The sequence below is a fragment of the Hoplias malabaricus genome, chromosome 10 (genome assembly GCF_029633855.1).
Source record: "Hoplias malabaricus isolate fHopMal1 chromosome 10, fHopMal1.hap1, whole genome shotgun sequence".
Classification (NCBI taxonomy): domain Eukaryota; kingdom Metazoa; phylum Chordata; class Actinopteri; order Characiformes; family Erythrinidae; genus Hoplias; species Hoplias malabaricus.
The window spans coordinates 35821210-35841062 of NC_089809.1; the positions used below are offsets into that span (position 1 = coordinate 35821210).

Genomic DNA, 19853 nt, shown 5'->3' on the forward strand with positions numbered 1-19853 from the left:
CTTTCTCTCCCCAGCCCAGTTTTGTAAGGCGAATAAAAGGAGAAAATGTGTTTATCAGACATAGTAGGCTGATGCTGGAGGTTGGTAAGGATTGTGATTGTGGTGCTTGGAGTTTGGCTTTAAAAAAACACTCAAAATCCAGAGATGTGTGCTGTGAATATGCAGCTTGGGCTTTGCTAATCTCATGAAATCTGTTAACATAGTTAACCAAAGTATTTAAACGTGATAAATGTTAATATTTTATCCTCTAATATTTGTTTTGTTTTTGAATTGCGTTCAACTTATCTTGCTCCCTCAGTTACTAGCAGTGTGCAAGTGGTTAATTGTGCATAGTGCTTTATTGCTGTAGCGCTAACATAAATGTAATGAGCATTACTCCAATGTTGCAGTTGTGGTTCTGTTTGAGGACCTGTCTGAAGAGGCATGCTCTCTTCACCAACAGCAAATATCAGCTGCCATATTTAGTGACGAGTTCACAACTGCTTCAGTTTTTCCAAAGGATAAATATTCAGATTAATATTAAAATTGTGTTATGTTTTACTCAGTCTTCCTTGTATTCATTTTTGCAGTTACACTGTCTGTAAATTTTAAAACATCAAAAATCTTTATTCTATCCTTATCTCAGGAGGTGGAGAAAACACCCGATGAATTTCTCAAACACCAGACCAATATAAGTGAGCTAAAAAGGACTTTCCTGGAAGGAGGTGTTGATAAATCTGGCCTTACGGAGTGGGAGAAGCGCCTTTCTTCGTCCCCTCTGCGATCCCCCCGGCTGGATGAAGCCCCTATGATTGAGCCTTTAGTGCCTGAGGATGTAAGCACAGATAACAATCCCACCTCTCGGCTACCATCACACTAACTACTCAGACACATTTCGTATTGTCTTATATTTTGACGCTGTGGCTCTCAGACAAATGAATTCTTTCTGGAGCGTTCTCAGGATGATGTGTTGAATGTGTTTCATACAGCCTGAATTACACTCAGTGCCCTTAACCTTGAGACATTAGTGCAGCAACAGCAGCAGCTGACAGATGCTGGGGAGATGGAGGCTTGTTTTAAAAAATTATGCTTCTCGAAATGGAAGTGAATGGAAGGGGCGTAGCCTCAGATAAGAGCAGTGAACTATTTGCCACGAAAAAACGGCAGCATTGATTTTTTTCTGTAAATGAGATAGCAGCAAATGATTCCCATAAAGATCAGAGAAATCAGAGGCAGAGAAAGCCTCAAACAGCCTTTCTTATCTTAGGAAAAGTAATTTTTATATTTTGCAGTGGATTCAGACTCACTATCTATGTGAATAGCACTCTTTTGTTGATAATTCCTTTATGTTGATGTGTACTGACCTGTGTATTGATCAAATACATCAACCCTGGGATGTTTTGTTCAATTATTTGTCTGTAACTAATTTTGGCTCTGCTTTTATGCTTTTGTTTGTGAGTCATCTAGAATACTAACTGAAGTGAATTCAGTACCGAGAACAGGCCAAATCAGTGCTGCTGCTGCTTTATGAATGAAGAATTATCAATGATGGCTGTTGTCAAAGTTAAATAGTATTAAAAGCATTGTCAACAAGATACATATATATCTCAGTGACAAGTAATTGGATGCTCATTAACTTAAATCAAATTTAATTTTTAAAAGTACAGTGGAACCTCTACCTACAAACTTGATCCGTTCCATGACCCGGTTCGTAAGTAGGAAAGTTCATTTCTCGAGTCAATTTTCCCCATTTAAAATAATGGAAAAGCAATGAATGCGTTCCAGCCCCCACCCCAACAGTCACCCTTTTTGCACTGATATATGTTTACAACACCCTCGAATTAGTAAAAAAAAAATACATGTAGCGTTACTAAAAATAAAAAAGAAATACAGTGGTAACAGTAATAAAAAAGAAATAAAGTTTTAAGTGGTTACACATCGCTACCTTGAAGACGTGACGACTGGCTGGAGGAGTAACACAGGCACTTGGCTGTATGACGGGAGGTGGGGGGTGGGTGGAATAACGGAGAGTAGGTGGGTGAATATGGAACGAATTTCGATGTCTGCTATTTACACTAATGCTAAATTGCTAAAACTACAATTTGCTAATCGTAAAAGCTCACTCAAGTCTGGGCGCTGGGAGACTCGCCTGTTGGGGTCAGTGGCCATTTCCAGCCGCCGGCTCGGCAGAGGCTCGGGTTCGTTTCTAGAGTCATGGTTTGTTGGTGGAGGCAAAAAATATTCAAATGCCCGGTTCGTATCTTGGAAAGTTCATTAGTATAGGCGTTCGTAAATAGAGGTTCCACTGTATATGCAAAAACATATAAACAACCTCACAGTAGATATTTTAAGCTTTTTTCTTTATTTTCTGGCAGATATCAGACTTAAATGTTTTATACATTTGATTACAGGGGTCAGTTTACATTGGTTACATTTGTTTGAAATACTTCACTAACCCTTTTTATTGTTGAATAACAGGGTAAAATTAGTATCAGGCATGTCTATGAGTCACATACCATCATATGTGACTAATTTTCAAATGTTCTAATCATGCCTGCAGACCAAAGAAGATTCAAAAGCTGTGGGTGAGAAGGAGGAAGCTGCAGGAGGAAAAGACGTGCAGGACAGTAAAGTTGACGTGGTATGTAACCTCTTAAATAGAGTCTATTTAAGCGGCGAACACTTTTTTAGAATTATGTGGAGAAAAAGTGGTGTTAAACCTGTGATGCACTGGTCCTCAAGTATCGATTTGTGTGGTCATCGACTGGAAAAAAGAATAAAATACTAATAAACCAAATCTTGCATTTGCTTTAAGTGTGACTAACTTTCCTGCGTCTTTTCCAGAGCTGCCTAACACGCCTCTTTGTATCTCATATGTAGGAGTCTGATGGTTGGGTAATTATAAACAAGATTCCTCCTCAGGTTCCAGAAAAGACAAACGTTGTCAGCTACAAACTAGTGGGCGTTACTAGCACTGTAACGGCCGATGAAGCTTTGGGGGACATAGCTCTTAAACATCCAGATGGTGCTGTGGCAGCAGGAATAGAGATTGGCAAGTCCTACGACACCACCTCGGGAAAGATCGTTGCCGTGACCTCAGAGAGTGACCTCCCTTCCCCGTCACTCTCAGCAGAGAAGAAAAAGCTGTTAGACCAGACCAGTGCTGTAAAGATAATTCCAGTTTCTACTGAGTATGAGCCTGCAGCCCTCATAGTGACAGAAGCCATTGCCGCACCAGTGATCACCATAAAAGAAGCAAAGACCCCATCTCCCTCTGAGCCTACAGAGGGCGTTTTGCAGACTGTGGTGGCCATCCGCTCCGGTGAGGTAACTGAGGGTGCAAAGAGGTCGGAATTAAGACTGCTGACGGATGGGGCACCCCCTACGCCACGATCTCCTCATAGGTCCCCACTGAGATCTCCACTTAGGTCTCCAGGCAGATCTCCAGTGAAAACACAGATGGACCTTAGCCCTGGTTCAAGCTACTATCTCACAAAAACTTCCCCAACAGCCAGAGTGGTAGTATAACACCTACACCGATAATTCCAGCACTCTTCCCACCATGTGCTGCCCATTTGTCCCAGTGCCCTCCAGCTCCCCCTGGCCTGGCTTTCAAAAACAGACAAAAAGAATGAATTACTCAGAAAAAGCCAGTGCTTTGCTCTCACTAGATGGTTATGAATGCTCTGGATGTGTCTTTTGTTCTATCAGTTTGCTAGAGTTTTTAACTTTCTTTCGATTTCGGACACAAATCCCTCACCATGGAATTTGTTGTCACTCCTGTTTTTAATGCCAAGTCTGTCGCATTATGAAACCAGCTTTGACCTGCTTTGGCTTGCTTCATTTGGGCACACAAACAAGCAGCTTTGTATTTGTTTTATTTTTATTATTATTATTTATTTATTTATTTATATAAACCCCCTGCTGCCAGTCACATAAGTGGAATGTCTGTGGCTGCAGTCACAGTTTGTAGAGATAGTGGAGATTTTCCTTTTGAGTTTTCTCTGAAGTTTATGCTGCTTGATGTGGAATGATGAGGGCTCTATTCATAAGAGAGTACACTGAACCCAGCATACTGATGTAATTCCACTTTTTTGCAGCCTTTGTGATCTGGAATTCATAGGTCATGAAAGAGAAGGCTGCAGTATCTCAATTAGAGTGTGTCCCTGTGGAGTTGAGAGATGTTATTTCTTAGCTATGAAATATTGGCTTGAGCTTTGCTGCTCACTTTAAAAAAAGAAACTTTCTCTGTTGTAATGTAGCACTGAGCGATTTGTAACCAAACCACCTCTGTATTAACCACAAATCTAAAAGAACCTAATATCCAGGCAGAAATAATGAGACTGCATACAGGAGTACATGTAGCATGGAAATGTATGTGCAATTGCTGAGACTGCTGTTGTATTGTAATTTTTTTTAGCTTTAACATACACGATATTGGACTCTAAGTTGTGGTGTATTTATGTTTAGTAGTTATTAGTAGTCAAGACAATTAAAGCTGTGTCAAAGTCAAGACTAAGACTTAAAGTCCAGACAAAGACAGGAACATACATATATATATATATATATATATATATATATATATATATATATATATGCATTCACTAGCACTGGATTAGTAACACCTACCTTGTATCTACACTCATAACCACTGTTCATTTTTCCAGCTCCACTCATCATGCACACCATACACTATGTAGCGTTCCAATTACAGACTGTAGTCCACCTGTTTCTTTGCGTACTTTCTTATCCCCATTTCACCCTGTTCTTCAATGGTCACGACCACCACAGAGCAGGTGTGATTTGGGTGTTGGATAGTTCTCAGAGCTGTGACACTATTGTATATAAACGTGTGTTGTGCTGGTACAAGTGGATCAGACACAGCAGTGCTACTGGAGTTTTGAAAGCCCTCAGTGTTACTGCTGGACTCAGAATAGACCACTAATCAAAAATGTTTAGCCGACAGCATCCTGTGTCCACTGATGAAGGACTAGATGATGACCTAAAAAGCTAGTGTCTCTGACTTTACATCTACAAGGTGGACCAGCAAGGTGGGTGTGTGTAACAGAGTGAGTGGACAGTGTTTTAAAATTCCAGCAGCACTGCTGTGTCTGATCCACTTGTACCAGTGCAACACACACTAACACACTGCCTCACTGTGTCAGTGTCACAGCATCACTGAGAATGATCCACCACACAAATTACACCCGTCCTGTAGTGGTCCTTACAATATATTACGACAATATATTTTGAAAAATAAATAATGTAAGGTCTAAAAATATAATTTATCCTACTTATCTTTTTAACATTGTGTTAACTCAGTGTCTTATATTAATTAACTGAGTACAGGCCTTGTTTTTAAACAAATCTTGTGGTGCATGGCTTGGCAAAACCAATGCAGCTGTTTGGCTCATAAGGGAACATTGCCTCTCTTATGAATACCCTTGAATGTAGATGCCTTTTGCGTTTTTAAAGCTTCACTCAACATGATAAAAGTCTTTATTTGTGAAGTGTCTACTTTCGCTGTCATAACAAAAATCTGTCATCTTACTATGTGTGTCTGTGTGTGTCTTAACCCTTCACCCCTTTGTGTGTGTGTATGTGTTTCTGTGTGTGTGTGTGTGCGTGCACGCTCAGCCTAAGCCCACGTTTGATGAGATGTCTCCAGAGCTCACTGCTTTGCTGCAGTCTGCTCGCGAACAGATCAGCACACGCAGCTGGGCCTCATCCTCTCCAACCACCGTGCAAAATCAGGCCTTCTTTAAGGTGGACTACACTAGAGAGAGTGTTTAAATACATATAGCTTGGGGAATAGTAAAACAGAATTTGATAAATCCCTGAACGGGGAAACATTTCTGGCGCTAGGCGGATTATATTTTCATAATGGTTAAGGCTACCTTGAACATAGTTATGCCTTGACGTGTTGATATGCAGCCAAGCATATTGTATGCTTTTATCGACCTGTGTGTCCCCGTGTCCTCATTGCACTTTGTCTCTGTTCACTATATCTTGTTGTCTCAGCCCATCCATTATCCTTCCATTGGCCATAAACAAATGACAGGTTTATGAGGACAAGGAATGTGTGCCGAAGCTGTATTCACAGTCACAGTACTAGCCAAGGAGGGGACAGTGGGGAACAAGCTATAGCATTTTTTTCTTTGCTAATACATTTTACATTTATTTGGAGTAATATTAATGTATTTGGTATCACAAGAAGAAACAACTCTGATACAAAGAACAATATCGGTTTTGTTTCCATCTCCTACTGTTTAGAAACAATTTATCAGAAAAGCAGCGAGTGGTGACTTACAATATGTAGCAGGCTGCTTACTACCTGATTGCTGTTAAAATATGAAGATGTTAGTTTGTGCCCTGCTTTCAGGTATATGACCAGATGATTGTAGTCCTTAATATGGAATTCAACAGATGTATAGAATATATAACAACAGCTTCAAATGTGGCTCTGCAAAATAGATATTAGAAATGGTTTATTCTGTTACTGTGTTAAAAAAAGCATCTGGAGATATCCCACCTCGTGCTTATCCTAGCCCCTGAAATTGGATTCTTTGTGTTCTATTGTAGACTTCTAAAGGTCCAGAGAGGACGGCATATACCCGAACATCTCTGGAAATAGACGAGTCAAGAAGCGAAATGCAGACAGCTGATAAGCAGCAGGAGAGACCCGAACAGTCGCAGGTAGAGCCCCTCATTTCTACAGCTGAGCCCATGGAGCCTGACGTTTCTATAAGTACAGCGGAGGTTTGTGCCGACACCCGTGACCAGCTCCGTGGCTCTGTGCATGTCTCTGACCAGTCCGAATCTGACACAGACTCAGATGAGACCACCAGCGACTCAGCCAGCGTGGCCTCTGCTAAATTCGACGGGCCACTAAGCCCCACAGACACTGCCCGGCCCCCCTCGCCCAGCGACAGTGAATCAGGAGGAGGAAGCTTCTCTCTGTCCACTGATGATGATGATGATAAGGCAGGATCAGGAGATCAGTCACCCAATATGGCACCCTGCTCTCCTGTCAAACTCTCAGAGCAGAGGGGGGATGCTGAGGGCCATACTGAGGAGGTAGAATTCAATACATCCACCTTAGAGGTGACCCTGTATTTTCAGCCCTGCCCAGCCCAGCAGTCCCGAACCCACAGATCCCAGGCTTTTTCTCCACTCCTCAACACCAAAGCCTTCAATCCCTCGACACTTCCCCTCTGTTGTAATTCAAGCAGTTAGTATCACTGTGACGTGGTAGATCTACAGTGAAACAGTGTCAGTGTGTGCATCAGTGAACAAGGAACTCCACTCCAGTCTCTGCTGAGAGTTTTAAATTTTAGAAACCAGACTTTTGAATAGTTACAAAGACATGATTTAATATGTTGTTAATAATTCCTAATTAGCAGGGCTGTTCTTTCCAAATTGCACTCAAATGTGTACTGTTAATTTGATGAAACCACAACTAAGGTGTGTCATTGATACAAAGCACTGACAGGCACCACATGCAGAGCATTTTGAAACTAAGAAAGACAGAGTGATACAAGACAGCTCCAGGATCTGTTTTGCATCTAAAGTCAAGTACAGGATCAAACCTGTAAATCTAGAATTTAAATGCAAGTATAGTTAATTTCTATACTTGCTATTTTGTAGTAACAAAGTATTCTAAGGCTTAAAAGAAATAACTGTAATGCAGAATAAGGCTAGTGAACCTGGTCCATGCTTCACCTGAGCTGGGCTACAATAGGAGCTTGACAGATGTGGAGATGTTTGACAGGACCACTTTGAGTGTGTGTGCGCATGCAAAATATACACTGATGCATACACCATCACAAATTCCCTCTAACTAGATCTTGTTCTCAGACCCTCCCTCATCTCTTGTGGATATACCCCTTTGTGAGAAGGCACAAGGCAGAAATCAGCTAGGGATTCTTTTTGCAATAACCCCTATGTTAAAGAAAATTCAATTAGAAAAAAATACAGTTACCAGGTTCCATTTTAAAAGTCAGTGTTTTTGAGGTTACATTTTTCATTTCTGATCTAAATTAGCCAAACCTAGACCTCAGCATCACACTGTGATTGAGATTATTGGGTCGTGAAAAGAATAATATGCAACCAACTTCTAAGACTGAACTTTTTCTGGTATATTTCTTTGAGAAAAATGACAGCCAGTTTCCAGAAACGAATGAAGCGGTAACAAATGACACTGAAATATGTAATGCTTAGTTGTCGTGTGATTTTACGTTTAGTAAATTAGGTGGTGTTCGAGTTCCGTATGTGTTTACAGTTCAACACTGTGACCTCTGATAACATTTCTCTAATGACTCCTGGGTATTTGCACACAATGTGGCAATAAACAGTCACAGTAATTGCAGAAATTACACAGTATCTGCAATATATGTCCTGATTTAGAGCGCTGAATATTCTTCATGAGCAGATCTTTGTCTGTGCCTCCTTTCCCTATATAACATTCAGTATAGTAGCTTTGTATTTGCTGTTGTACTTGTAACTTGTATATAAGCTAGATGTGTGTGTGTGTGTGTGAGAGAGAGAGAGAGAGAGAGCCTCTCTTGTGTGCAGAATGCCACTTTTTAGATAAATGCTTTATTATTCCATGCCTACTACAAGTGGAATTTGTATGTGATATGTGAAGGCGTGTGTGTGTGTGTGTGTGTGTGTGTGTGTGTGTGTGTGTGTGTGTAGGAGTGCATACATGGGTATTTCCATTTTCTCTATTCTGCTCTCTCTAGTTGTCCTCACTGCTACAGACAGAGGTTGTAACCTTCGGTGGTGCGTTGTCAGGTGAGAGGGAGAGGCTGGTGGCACGAGAAATGCCAGTGATCCACACAGAAATGAAGACTATAACATACGAGGCCCTGCAGGTAAACACCAGTTTTGTACAACACACAGTAATGCATGCAGCAATAATGAAGCTAAGGGGACCCTTTGTTTTTGCTCTCTGCATTTGTAGATTTTGTTTTCTATTTAAATTGTTGGAATGAATTGTTTGTTTGGTTTAATTTTCAAAAACAAGTGTGGGGAAAAAGGTAGGAGCCTGTGTCCAATGACTAACAGAGATGGCCTCCGAAAAGACAATGAGTTAAACCTAACTGGAGGGCTCTAGAAGATGATGAAAACATTGATGTGACACATTTATCAGAGAAATATATTTTCATTGTTCCTTGACCTAGATAATATCAGCTAGATAAATGTATTTATGCGAGTTTCTCTGCTTTCCCAGTCAAATCTATACAGCGTAATTTATAAAGACCCCTGACTCTTCAGTGCTTTCAACTGAACTGTCATTTTTAGTTTTATTTTTAGCTTCTATTAAATATCACTAAAGTGTGAAGTATATTCCTTTTCAAATGGTTTTACATTTTAATGAAGAAAAAACTTGTAATCAAAAATGTATTGGCAGTTAGTTAATTAAAAATACCTGCCAAATCCATATGCACAAAGGCAAGGATGCAGTATACAGGTTCTAATGTTCAATTGAATGTTTAGATCTTCTTTACCTGATTGGATTTGTGTTTAGACATATTGTCAGTGTTTACAGAATTGGCTGGATTATACTTTGAATGCTTTATCTGGTTTGTCAGGGAAACGCGAAGGGCAGACTGATGGAGACGGATGCACACGCTAAAACACAGTTACCTTTATTTACAACATATAACGAGACAGAGACTTGAGCAAAAACCAAAACGAGGGAAAGCAGAAACAGACAGACTTGAGACTCAATGACGACGGAGAAACAAAACAATGACAGAGGAAACGAAGCGAGGAACGGACGAGACAAAACGAGGAACAGACAGACTGAAGGGAGCGATACGACTATGACATTGGAAATGAAACAACTGGACACGAAACACTACAAAGGTAAAATGTCTGACAAGAGGAAGTGAGAGAAGGGGACTTAAATACACACAAGGACACCTGAGACTAATAATGAAGGGGCAGGGTTACAAACAACACTGACGAGGACACTGACAATGAGGAGGAAAAAAGGCGGGACAAGGGCGGAGACATGGACAACAACAAACTGAGCCATGTGCTAAAAGAGCAGATGGCCGGGAAAACAGACATGACAGGACGAGGGCGTGACATGGTTGCATTTTGTTCTATCAGATACGCATCAGATAAATGTCTCCTTTTTTGCAGCACCTAAGTGAGCAGCTAATTTGTCTGCTTGCCAACAGCCAGGCTTTTTTTTTTTTATATTTCATTCAGTCATTCATTCCTTTATTTTGGTGACAGGGTGACACAGATGGCGACACTGAGCCAGGAATTCTGATGAGTGCTCAAACAATCACATCTGAGACCACCAGTACAACCACCACTACACATATCACCAAGGTACAGTCTGCTAAACCTGCACAGCAAATTCTCCAGTGTTAAAACAACACTATTAGAGTTAACACTGAGAGTGTTTAATTATTACACGAACGCTAATATACTAACAGTGTTGATTCAACACTGGTGAATTAGCTGTGTGCAGTCTTGCTTACTTCATTCATTATGTAGGGTTTGTTTCCAGATGTTTCCGCTGAAGTGTTCTGGTTGATGCCAATGCCGTCTAACTAGAGTGCCTCAATAACCTGTTTTTATGGCTGAATCTGCTCACTAATGCTTATTACTTAGGCAGCTGCTTATGAAGGCAGTGGGCAGTACGGCAGCTCACTAGGATTAGAGATAAACTCATAAACTCAGTATAAACCCTCTTAAGGTTCCTTTTTTCACTCTTATAACTACAGCCTTAAACTTCGGTTTCATAGTATTGTCTGTGTAATACTATTACTGTGTAATTCACTATTATTACATAACAACAAGAAGGATATGATGCTGAAAATTCACAGTGATGTTTTAAGCTGTAAAAAATGTCTGTTTTTAATATTTTAACAAACTTTTGTGACTGCAGTAAGCTCATCAGTTGGATAATTCCCTCTTCTTATACTTAAAGGCATAGTTCACGATTGTAATCAAAAAACAATTTTTTATAAAATTTAGATGTTTCCTCACCATTTGATAGCTCTAAAATCTGTTTGTGTGCTTGAAACTGGTGTAATGTGTTTACGAAGCCCCAGTGTCTGTGAATGAATGACAAAACAAACTGGCTTGGTCCGGTATGCTAGTCTCTCTCTCTCTTTCTTTCTCTTTCTCTCTCTCTCTTTGCTAATGGTAGAGGTATCTGGGGTTGTTTTAGACAACTTAAGCTGGAAATGTTTCCAGACTCAGGAGATGGATAACTGCATTACCAACAGTGCTATAAAACTAAACAACTCAAGTTATAAATGAGTTCCTGTGGTAATTCAATATAAGTGAATAAAATAATGAATAAAAACTTACAGGGGCGGCACGGTGGCGCAGCAGGTAGTGTCACAGTCACACAGCTCCAGGGACCTGGAGGTTGTGGGTTCGATTCCCGCTCCGGGAGACTGTCTGTGAGGAGTGTGGTGTGTTCTCCCTGTGTCCGTGTGGGTTTCCTCCGGGTGTTCCGGTTTTCTCCCACAGTCCAAAAACACACGTTGGTAGGTGGATTGGCGACTCAAAAGTGTCCGTAGGTGTGAGTGAATGTGTGTGTGTGTGTCTGTGTTGCCCTGTGAAGGACTGACGCCCCCTCCAGGGTGTATTCCCGCCTTGCGCCCAATGATTCCAGGTAGGCTCTGGACCCACCACGACCCTGAATTGGATAAGCGGTTACAAATAATGAATGAATGAAACACATTGTGAATGTGTTTATTTTATCTGGTGTAACTTCTCTAGCCATTACGGTATTTAATGCCATTATGGTATTTTTAATGGTCCAGGAATTTCAGACCAACCATATGTGTTGTACATATCATGTGATGCTACTCAGCCAATCAAATCTGTGCATTATGATGAGCGTTGTGACTCGAGTAAATGACACACAAGCTGCGTTCCAAAGCCTAGACTGTGGCTGAGCTCGGCTGCAATTTTACTTCACTATGTTATAGAAGGCTTTTCCAACGTAAAGGACCCTTCGCGTACAGCCTAGAAATGCAGCTTTTGTTCGGAGCGATATATACAGCATATATATATATATATATATAGCGAAAATATACAGTAATTGATTTATTAAAATATTTTTTCTATATCATATTTAATCAATAAGCTTATTGGCATATTACAGTACCATAGATCTTAGTCATGTTAGTGCTTCAGACCTTTACGGAGACGTCACAGCGCAGCCTCCTTAGACCATTCCATATGTGTGACTTAGGTTACTAAGGATCTTCATAGGACAGTCCTACCAAGGACACGTCCTATCTCAATGCCTAGGCTTTGGAACACAGCTACATACAGGGTGGCCACAGATGCTCCGTCCACATATAGATGGGGAGTCTGATACTTTCAGTGCATTAAGCTGGCCTCACTGTCAGGATTCTGCCAGTTGCATTATGACAGGCTCTCTGCCTCCTTCTACACATCATGCCAAAATAGCAGACTTGTGATTGGTCCTTTTGCATGTCAGTCAAATATTTTTTACTGCAGTAGTAGGCAGTTCTTGGACATTTGAAGTGGTGAAAAGTACCAGACTCTCCCTAGAGAGTCTGGCAATGGCAGACTACAGGGCAGGGCTCCAGACACCGCTGTTCTGGGGCCAATAAAAATAGCCCATGGGATGAGATAAAAGCTTTTAGGAGACACTTTCGGGACCACAGTGTTGTGTGCAGTAAAACCTGAGATAGTATAGATAAAAAAATATGAACACAAGTTCTTTCAGTGTTAAACATGGTCTGTTTATAGATAACGTTCCACCCTTCAGCAAAAAGAGCCAAGCAGAATGCTGATTTTGCAGCAAGTGAAGGAGAGTTGATATTGTAATGCTACTGGGGAAAAAGAACAGTACATTCATTCTTTATTTAATTTGTCAGTTTTTTAAAGCATTGTTTCATTTTTATGTGTAGTATTTCATTTGAAATGATAATTATTTAGAGTATTTTTATTGATAATTTGCCCAATTCCATGTGAAAACTGACAAATATTGTTGAAATACACTGTAAGGCAATTGTAATTTGAATTTCCAGTCACAACTACTAGGCTAGAAGTACTGACGCCCGCTCCAGGGTGTGTTCCTGCCTTGCGCCCAATGATTCCGGGTAGGCTTCAGAACCACCATGACCCTGAACTGGATAAGTGGTTACAGATAATGAATGAATGAATGAACAACTAAGGCAACTTCAGTATACAGGCTAAGCCACTGATCATAATGCAGGGTGGACATTTTCGTGTTCAAGAACTTGACTTAAGGAAATTTTCTCTAACTGGACCTTAAGGAATTTTAATTAAATACCCCTGGTCTAGCAGAAAAACCTAGGATGAGTGAAATTCAATAAGTAAAGATACAGACGTCAACGCGTTTTGCATCACTATAGCGCCACCATCAGGCTGATCGGGCTGATTCTTTGCACCTGAGTAGCGGGAGGGTTTACTACCAGTTAACCAAATGTCAAGTCTGTAGGACTCACAGCTTGGGCTGTCCATCGCGTTTCATCTGAGATAGAGAAGAAAAAGAAGAAGAGGAAACGGAACAAAAACAATAGGGCTCCAGGACTTGCAGTGTTTGTACCCCTAATTACTACATCACGTGTCTTTGCCTTTTAGTTTACATATCAGAGGTTTGTGCTCTTGTTTACTGCAAATGTTGTACTGTGTTCTTAAGTCTGGTGTTTGCTCTCCTGTCAGACTGTGAAAGGAGGTATCTCAGAAACAAGAATCGAGAAGAGAATTGTCATCTCGGGTGATGCAGACATCGACCACGACGAGGTGAGAATTCATCAATTCAATTAAACATCTGGGTAGAATAACAGCAGTTTTAACACTGCACAGAATACTGAGAAATGTGAGCTCTTGACTGTGTTCTGAAAACTACTAGTAGCCCCACACCTTTATCTTTTTATCTGTTCTGTTTATCAAACATCTAACACTCTCAATAAATAGAAACACAAAAGACTTCTCCCTTTCTCCACACATCCACACCACACTGATTTGACCATATTTTGATGAAAATATTCTCACCATTGCCAACCCTACACTTCTTTGTTTCTGCCAATGCGGGGTGGCACTGGGGGCCAGGCCCTGGCTCAGGCCATTAAAGAAGCCAAAGAGCAACACCCAGACATGTCAGTGACCAAAGTAGTGGTCCACAAAGAGACTGAAATCACACCAGAAGAAGGAGAGGAGTGATGAAGGTAAGGGAAGAGCCAGTCTTGACTGCAAACTGATCCGCTGCTTTGCTAATTGTTCAAAGCTCCAGGAGCTGCTCTTACCCAGCATTCTAACCCCAGAGCTGTACTGGCTGTGTGTATTTTGTATTATGCATCTGTATCCCATTCAGACATGTCCTGAAGACAGTCTGAAGTTTGTACTTCATGGAATGAATGAAATGCTATAAACTAAACAAAAACTAATTTTTGATTTTCTTGTTTGTTTCGTTTTGCTTTGCTTTGACAATAAGCAATTCATGGAATAAGATGATGTGGATTTAAAGCTGATGCTATAATTAACCGGCCCTTATTTTATGGACCTATGCTGAAGGAGTGTAGTACACCCTGGTGGACATAAGAAGTAATGCAGACTAAAGCAGTTCTCGGTAGATTAAGTTAATTGTGATGGCAATGTTTAGAGATGCACTGATCTTGAATCTTTTGGCCAATTCTCATTTCTTTGTTTGCTAATATATATATTTACATAGATACATAGGTCGATAGTTTATCCGCACATTTACAGACATTTCAGTTTGCTTAAGTCGCTATACAAATAGCATTATATGCTTTCTAATGGACCAAAGTGCCATTTTAAAAAAGCATAGCTTAAAGTGCTACTTTAAAAATAACTGACTTAATAGCAAAATAAGTCATACATAATTATGCTGCAACATTTTAGCACAGGTGCAGCAGCAATATTCAGACACAGCGAGAGTGCACTTACCTTTATGTCATAAATTGCTACAGAGCCTAGAGAAATAAAAACAATAGGCTGGCTGATTACAAGTCTGGCCCTGGCTGATTCCAGTCTTGCATATTGATTTTTACCATCTGTTTGGAATACTAGCTATTATAGAAAACGTTGTTACTATAAATGGGTTTAGCTAGCAATATTTCTTATTGTCAAAATCTGTGGCCTATATGGAGCATGTTTTGGGAGTTTTTGCCTCACAGGTGACTAATAAACCCACTATTTCTGCATGCGTTTTAAAACGTCTGATACTGCTGTATGCATATTATGTTTTAACAACTTGTGCTGTTTAATCACCATTCACGCAAAGCATTCAGAGGCACATTATGCTTGTAGTTATGTGCCATGCTTTGGTATTGGTAACGTGGTAAAAATTATGCAGTGACCATTTCCATTGTTCACCTTGTGACAGTAGGAACCATTTTATTGTATTCCTAGAGGTCTGCCGCCCGTTCCAGCCCTGACTAGGCCCAGCAAATTGTCATGTTTTGAGCTTTGGGCTTTTCCTTTTCACATACATCATCAGGCTCGTGTTTTTTGTTGATTGATTTGTAGATGCAAAACATCTCATGGAACTGGCTTGGCCTTTACAATAATTAAAAAATAAATACTCCATACTCCTCCAGGGTGTATTCTTGCTTTGCGCCCAATGATTCCAGGTAGGCTCTGGACCCACCGTGACCCTGAACTGGATAAGAGTTACAGATAATGAATGAATGAATACTCCATACAGTTCAATGCTACACATCAGTTTCTTCTTTGTGTAGTGATAAACTTTCCATTGTAGTGATAAATTTTCTATTTTAATGTTGTAGTCTATAGATGCATTTGAATTAGTTTGGAGGAGCACATGAACATGCTTATCTGTTAAGTTGGTATGGAGATTTTTCCCCAGGCTAGTTAAGATCAACAGAAAGTTGTAGCAGCATTAACTACAGGGACTTTAGGCTAGTGCGACTCACAGCTTATAATAGGTAGGTCGGTGCTGCCAGGTAGGTTTGGTAAAACCATTCAAATACACTTTAAAATACAGGTCTATCCCCTGAATGTTCTTTAGATTTACATTTAGCACTTCAATGTACACAACAACACAGCGTTAAACCATTTCTTCATTATCCATCACTGTCAGTGTCTGCTTGGCTGCAAATTGTCTATTTGTCTGAATGCTATCCTTTAGCCAGATAACAAGCCCAAATTCATCTCTGCCCAATGGGAACAGAGCTGAAGGAGAATCCTATTTGACAGTCCTCAGCATTGGGTAGATATTGAGTTAGCTGGCTAACTGAGCAATCCTGCTTTTCTAGTATACTCCCCAGACCAAATCAGCATTCTTATTGGATCTGTGTGTCTATAAACACAAGGCAGACAGCTTGCCCACATTCACAACTTAAGGCTATGTAGCTATGTCCTCATCTTCATACTCCTCCTGCTCTCCACAGTGCCACCATGGTCATCTGATAGTAATAATAATACCATGTGTATGGGCCAAAGAGTCAGGGTTGGATTTCACTTTGATTTTGTTGCAGACCTCTAGATGGATCCCTTACTTTGTACTCTGCTACTGTAGTAATGTTTCTTGTCTATGTTTCTAGGATTAGTGCCTCTTCACACTTTCTGGACAAAACTCACGTCTACACCCTGCAGAATGGAGGATGAAGTCGCCTATGGAAACAGCACCACAAATAAAGCAATGGATATTACTTCATCTGAGCATCGCTGGAGTAACCTCTCACAAACACACACACACGCACACACACACGCTTTTACAGATCTACCGGGCAGCCTGATCCATCACTGGATCACTAATATTGCATGACAAGGGAACAACTGCTTCTTTTTTTGTAAAGAGAACAAAAAAATATTTACCTCTTAGGAAATACTCTATGACAGCGGTGTAAATTTCATTCTCCCCTGCGTGCTCCTCCTAAAGGGAGATGAATGTATGTGACAGCTATTTTGAAAATAGTACTGGTACAAATACCTGCATTTTATTTATTAGAATACTGCTCAGTACGAAAAAAAACAAGAAAACGATAACAATACTAGACTGTATCTGTATGAGCACTCAGTATTTAACCATGCAATAGGTGTGCCATTCTTCCTGCCACTCGCCATCTCCTGTTCCCCTCATCCCTCCCCCAGCCTCAGAAGATCATTTTGAACGTCCTTCGTGTCGAATGAGAATATGAATGCTGCACCCATTCGCTTTGTAGATGATACATAGTAGAAGAAAAACGTTGTTTTTACTTGAATTATGTGTCAGTTTTTTATGTTTTACCTTTAAAGTTACTGACTGAAAGGCAGATATGGTGTATTTTTGTCTGTTTTGTTTGAACGAAGCCTGGCACTGTGACCACATTTGTCACTGTTTCAGAGTCAAAGTCACCGCTGCCCAATGTCACAGTTTCAAATCGTTTACCCCAAATTGTCCACGCCCAGAGTGGCATACCTGAGCCTTAAATTGTATAAACTGCATAGAGAATCTGAAGCATCTCCAGTTATGTGTGTTTGTGCTCTCATTTTATTATTATTGTTATTATTATTTCTCATTAGCCTGTGTTTTTTAAACCACTATCCTGTCATACGCTGCAGTCCATGTTGAATGTGTTTCCCACATGAGCAGAAATAAAATGGCAAATATGTTTGAGAGTTTTTATCTGCTTTTAATCTCTGTTCTGCCATCAGACTGAAGGTATGAGCAAGGAAGAAGACAGACCGGCTCACCGTCCTTCGGGCAAAATACTTCATAGTTGCGTTACTTGCTGAATCTATAAACATTATTGTATATTTCAGCTGATAGAATGCTTTTCAAACACATATGCTCAAATATTTACTACATTTCCAGGGTCATGAGCATGTTGTGACCAACTTGTGACCGATATAATGCAAACAAGTGAATATAATGCACAAATGCACAAATAAATATAAATATGCACCAACTCTCTAACACAGTGTAGGAGATGTATATGTATTTAAGATCACCACAGGTTCATGGGCGGGGACATGGTGCTGAATGAGAGGGAGAAGGAACATACTGATTCGGCTTAGCATTAATTTCCCCAGCAGTCTATTCAATCATTCATTGTTTACTGTTTTGAGAGCCCAGTGGCACACTAAAGAAGGTCATGCACCAAAATATATTTGGGATTTACTCTGAGACAAATAAATTGGCTTATAATATAATTAGACTTTTACAAAGTATAGTATATTACAAACTTAATTTCCAAAAAATGGGAGGCTGTGCAAAATGTAAACAAAAACAAAACCCAATAATGTGCAAATCATTAAAACCCTATGCTTAAAAATAGTACAAATACAGTTTTGCAATTTTGAACGTGAACTATTTTCCCATTTTAGCTTGTTACATGATTTCACCTGTTCAAAACACAACACTTAAAAATTTCAATGTAAATGGCAGGTAGAAATTTCAAATTAAAAAGTAAATTGATTAGGAGTTGTTGAAACAGTTATAAGTATTATAATATATAACAGTTATAATTAGCAGCACGGTGGCTTGGTGGCTTGGTGGTTAGCATGTTCGCCTCCCAGCGCTGGGATCTTGGGTTCAAGTCCTATCTGGGTGGAGTTTCCATGTTCTCCCTGTGTCTGCATGGGTTTCCTCCGGGGTCTCCGGTTTCCTCCCACAGTACAAAAACATGGAGGTTAAGTGAATTGGCTTCTGTCTAATAACTGTCCTAGTGTGTGAGTCAATGAATGTCTGTATGTGTGGGTGAACGTGTGTGAGCCCAGATATGGATTGGTGCTCTGTCCTGGGTGAAATGATAAATAAAATATAATATTATATAGCTTGGGCTGGCATTGTGGTGCAACAGGTAATGTCACAACACTAACTGTTTTTCTGCAGTTTTGAAAGTGAACTATTTCCCATTCTAGCTTGTTATGTAATTTCAACTGTTCAAAACTCTTACAATGTTTTTTTGACTTATAATGCACTAGTTGTTTTTCAGTGGGCAACAGTCTGGACCATTTTAGCACTTGGACTCTTAGCAAGGTGCCATGCTTTTGTTGCAATGAAATGAATGGCTTTATCTGAATGAAATTAACAAGGCTTTTCCAGAAATAGGCACTGTCTGGATGGCAACATGTTCTTCCAAACCTGTATATATTGTTCAGCATAAACGGTGCCTTCACATATATACAAGTCACCAATGCTTTCCACTACACAGCTCCAGGGGATTGGCTACAAGGGCTGTACCATATCGTTCACTAAAATATTGTCATCATTTTTAAAACGATTTAAAAAATCAGTACAGTGGTAATAGTGATATTCTGACTTGTTTACATAATGATGTCATGCAGTTACCTATAATGGGGCATACATTCTTCACATGAGTCATTTAGGCACAGTGAAGTATGGTGGAAAGTGTCTCTGAGGTGGAGTAATTTGATTCAACAGGGGAGTGTGGTGTGGAGGTGGTTTTGTTGCAAAATATCCCATGTACAATAAACCATGGTATTGTGTTAGAAATGAAAGAAGCCTTTAACATTTTTTATATATTATTTAATTCATTCATTGTCTGTAACCGCTTATCCAGTTCAGTGTTGCGGTGGGTCTGGAGCCTACGTGGAATCACTGGGCACAAGGCAAGAACACACCCTGGAGGGGGCGCCAGTCCTTCACAGGGCGACACACACATGTTCACTAACACACTCACACCTACGGACACTTTTGAGTCGTCAATCCACCTAGCAACGTGTGGAAAACTGGAGCACCCGGAGGAAACCCATGTGGACACGGGGAGAACACACCACACTCCTCACAGACAGTCACGCGGAGGAAACCCACGCAGACACAGGGAGAACACACCACACCCCTCACAGACAGTGACCCGGAAGAAACCCACGCAGACACAGGGCGAACACACCACACTCCTCACAGA

General features: G+C 40.4%; 1 protein-coding gene across 3 annotated transcripts in view; it reads left to right on the top strand.

Moving 5' to 3' along the window:
- epb41l3a (erythrocyte membrane protein band 4.1-like 3a) overlaps positions 1–17594 on the top strand; it is a 95349-nt gene extending 77755 nt beyond the window's left edge. For 2 of the 3 annotated variants that reach the window (XM_066682215.1, XM_066682217.1), the window contains 9 exons: positions 626–814; positions 2540–2620; positions 5617–5745; positions 6562–6675; positions 8724–8855; positions 10231–10329; positions 13681–13761; positions 14071–14186; positions 16545–17594. In XM_066682215.1, coding sequence (XP_066538312.1) covers positions 626–814; positions 2540–2620; positions 5617–5745; positions 6562–6675; positions 8724–8855; positions 10231–10329; positions 13681–13761; positions 14071–14181 — 936 coding nt within the window. In that variant the 3' untranslated portion in view covers positions 14182–14186; positions 16545–17594. Of the gene's footprint in view, positions 1–625; positions 815–2539; positions 2621–2859; positions 3499–5616; positions 5746–6561; positions 6676–8723; positions 8856–10230; positions 10330–13680; positions 13762–14070; positions 14187–16544 lie in introns of all 3 variants that reach the window. The other variant, XM_066682218.1, reaches the window with a different exon arrangement.
- Positions 17595–19853: the final 2259 nt, after the last annotated feature.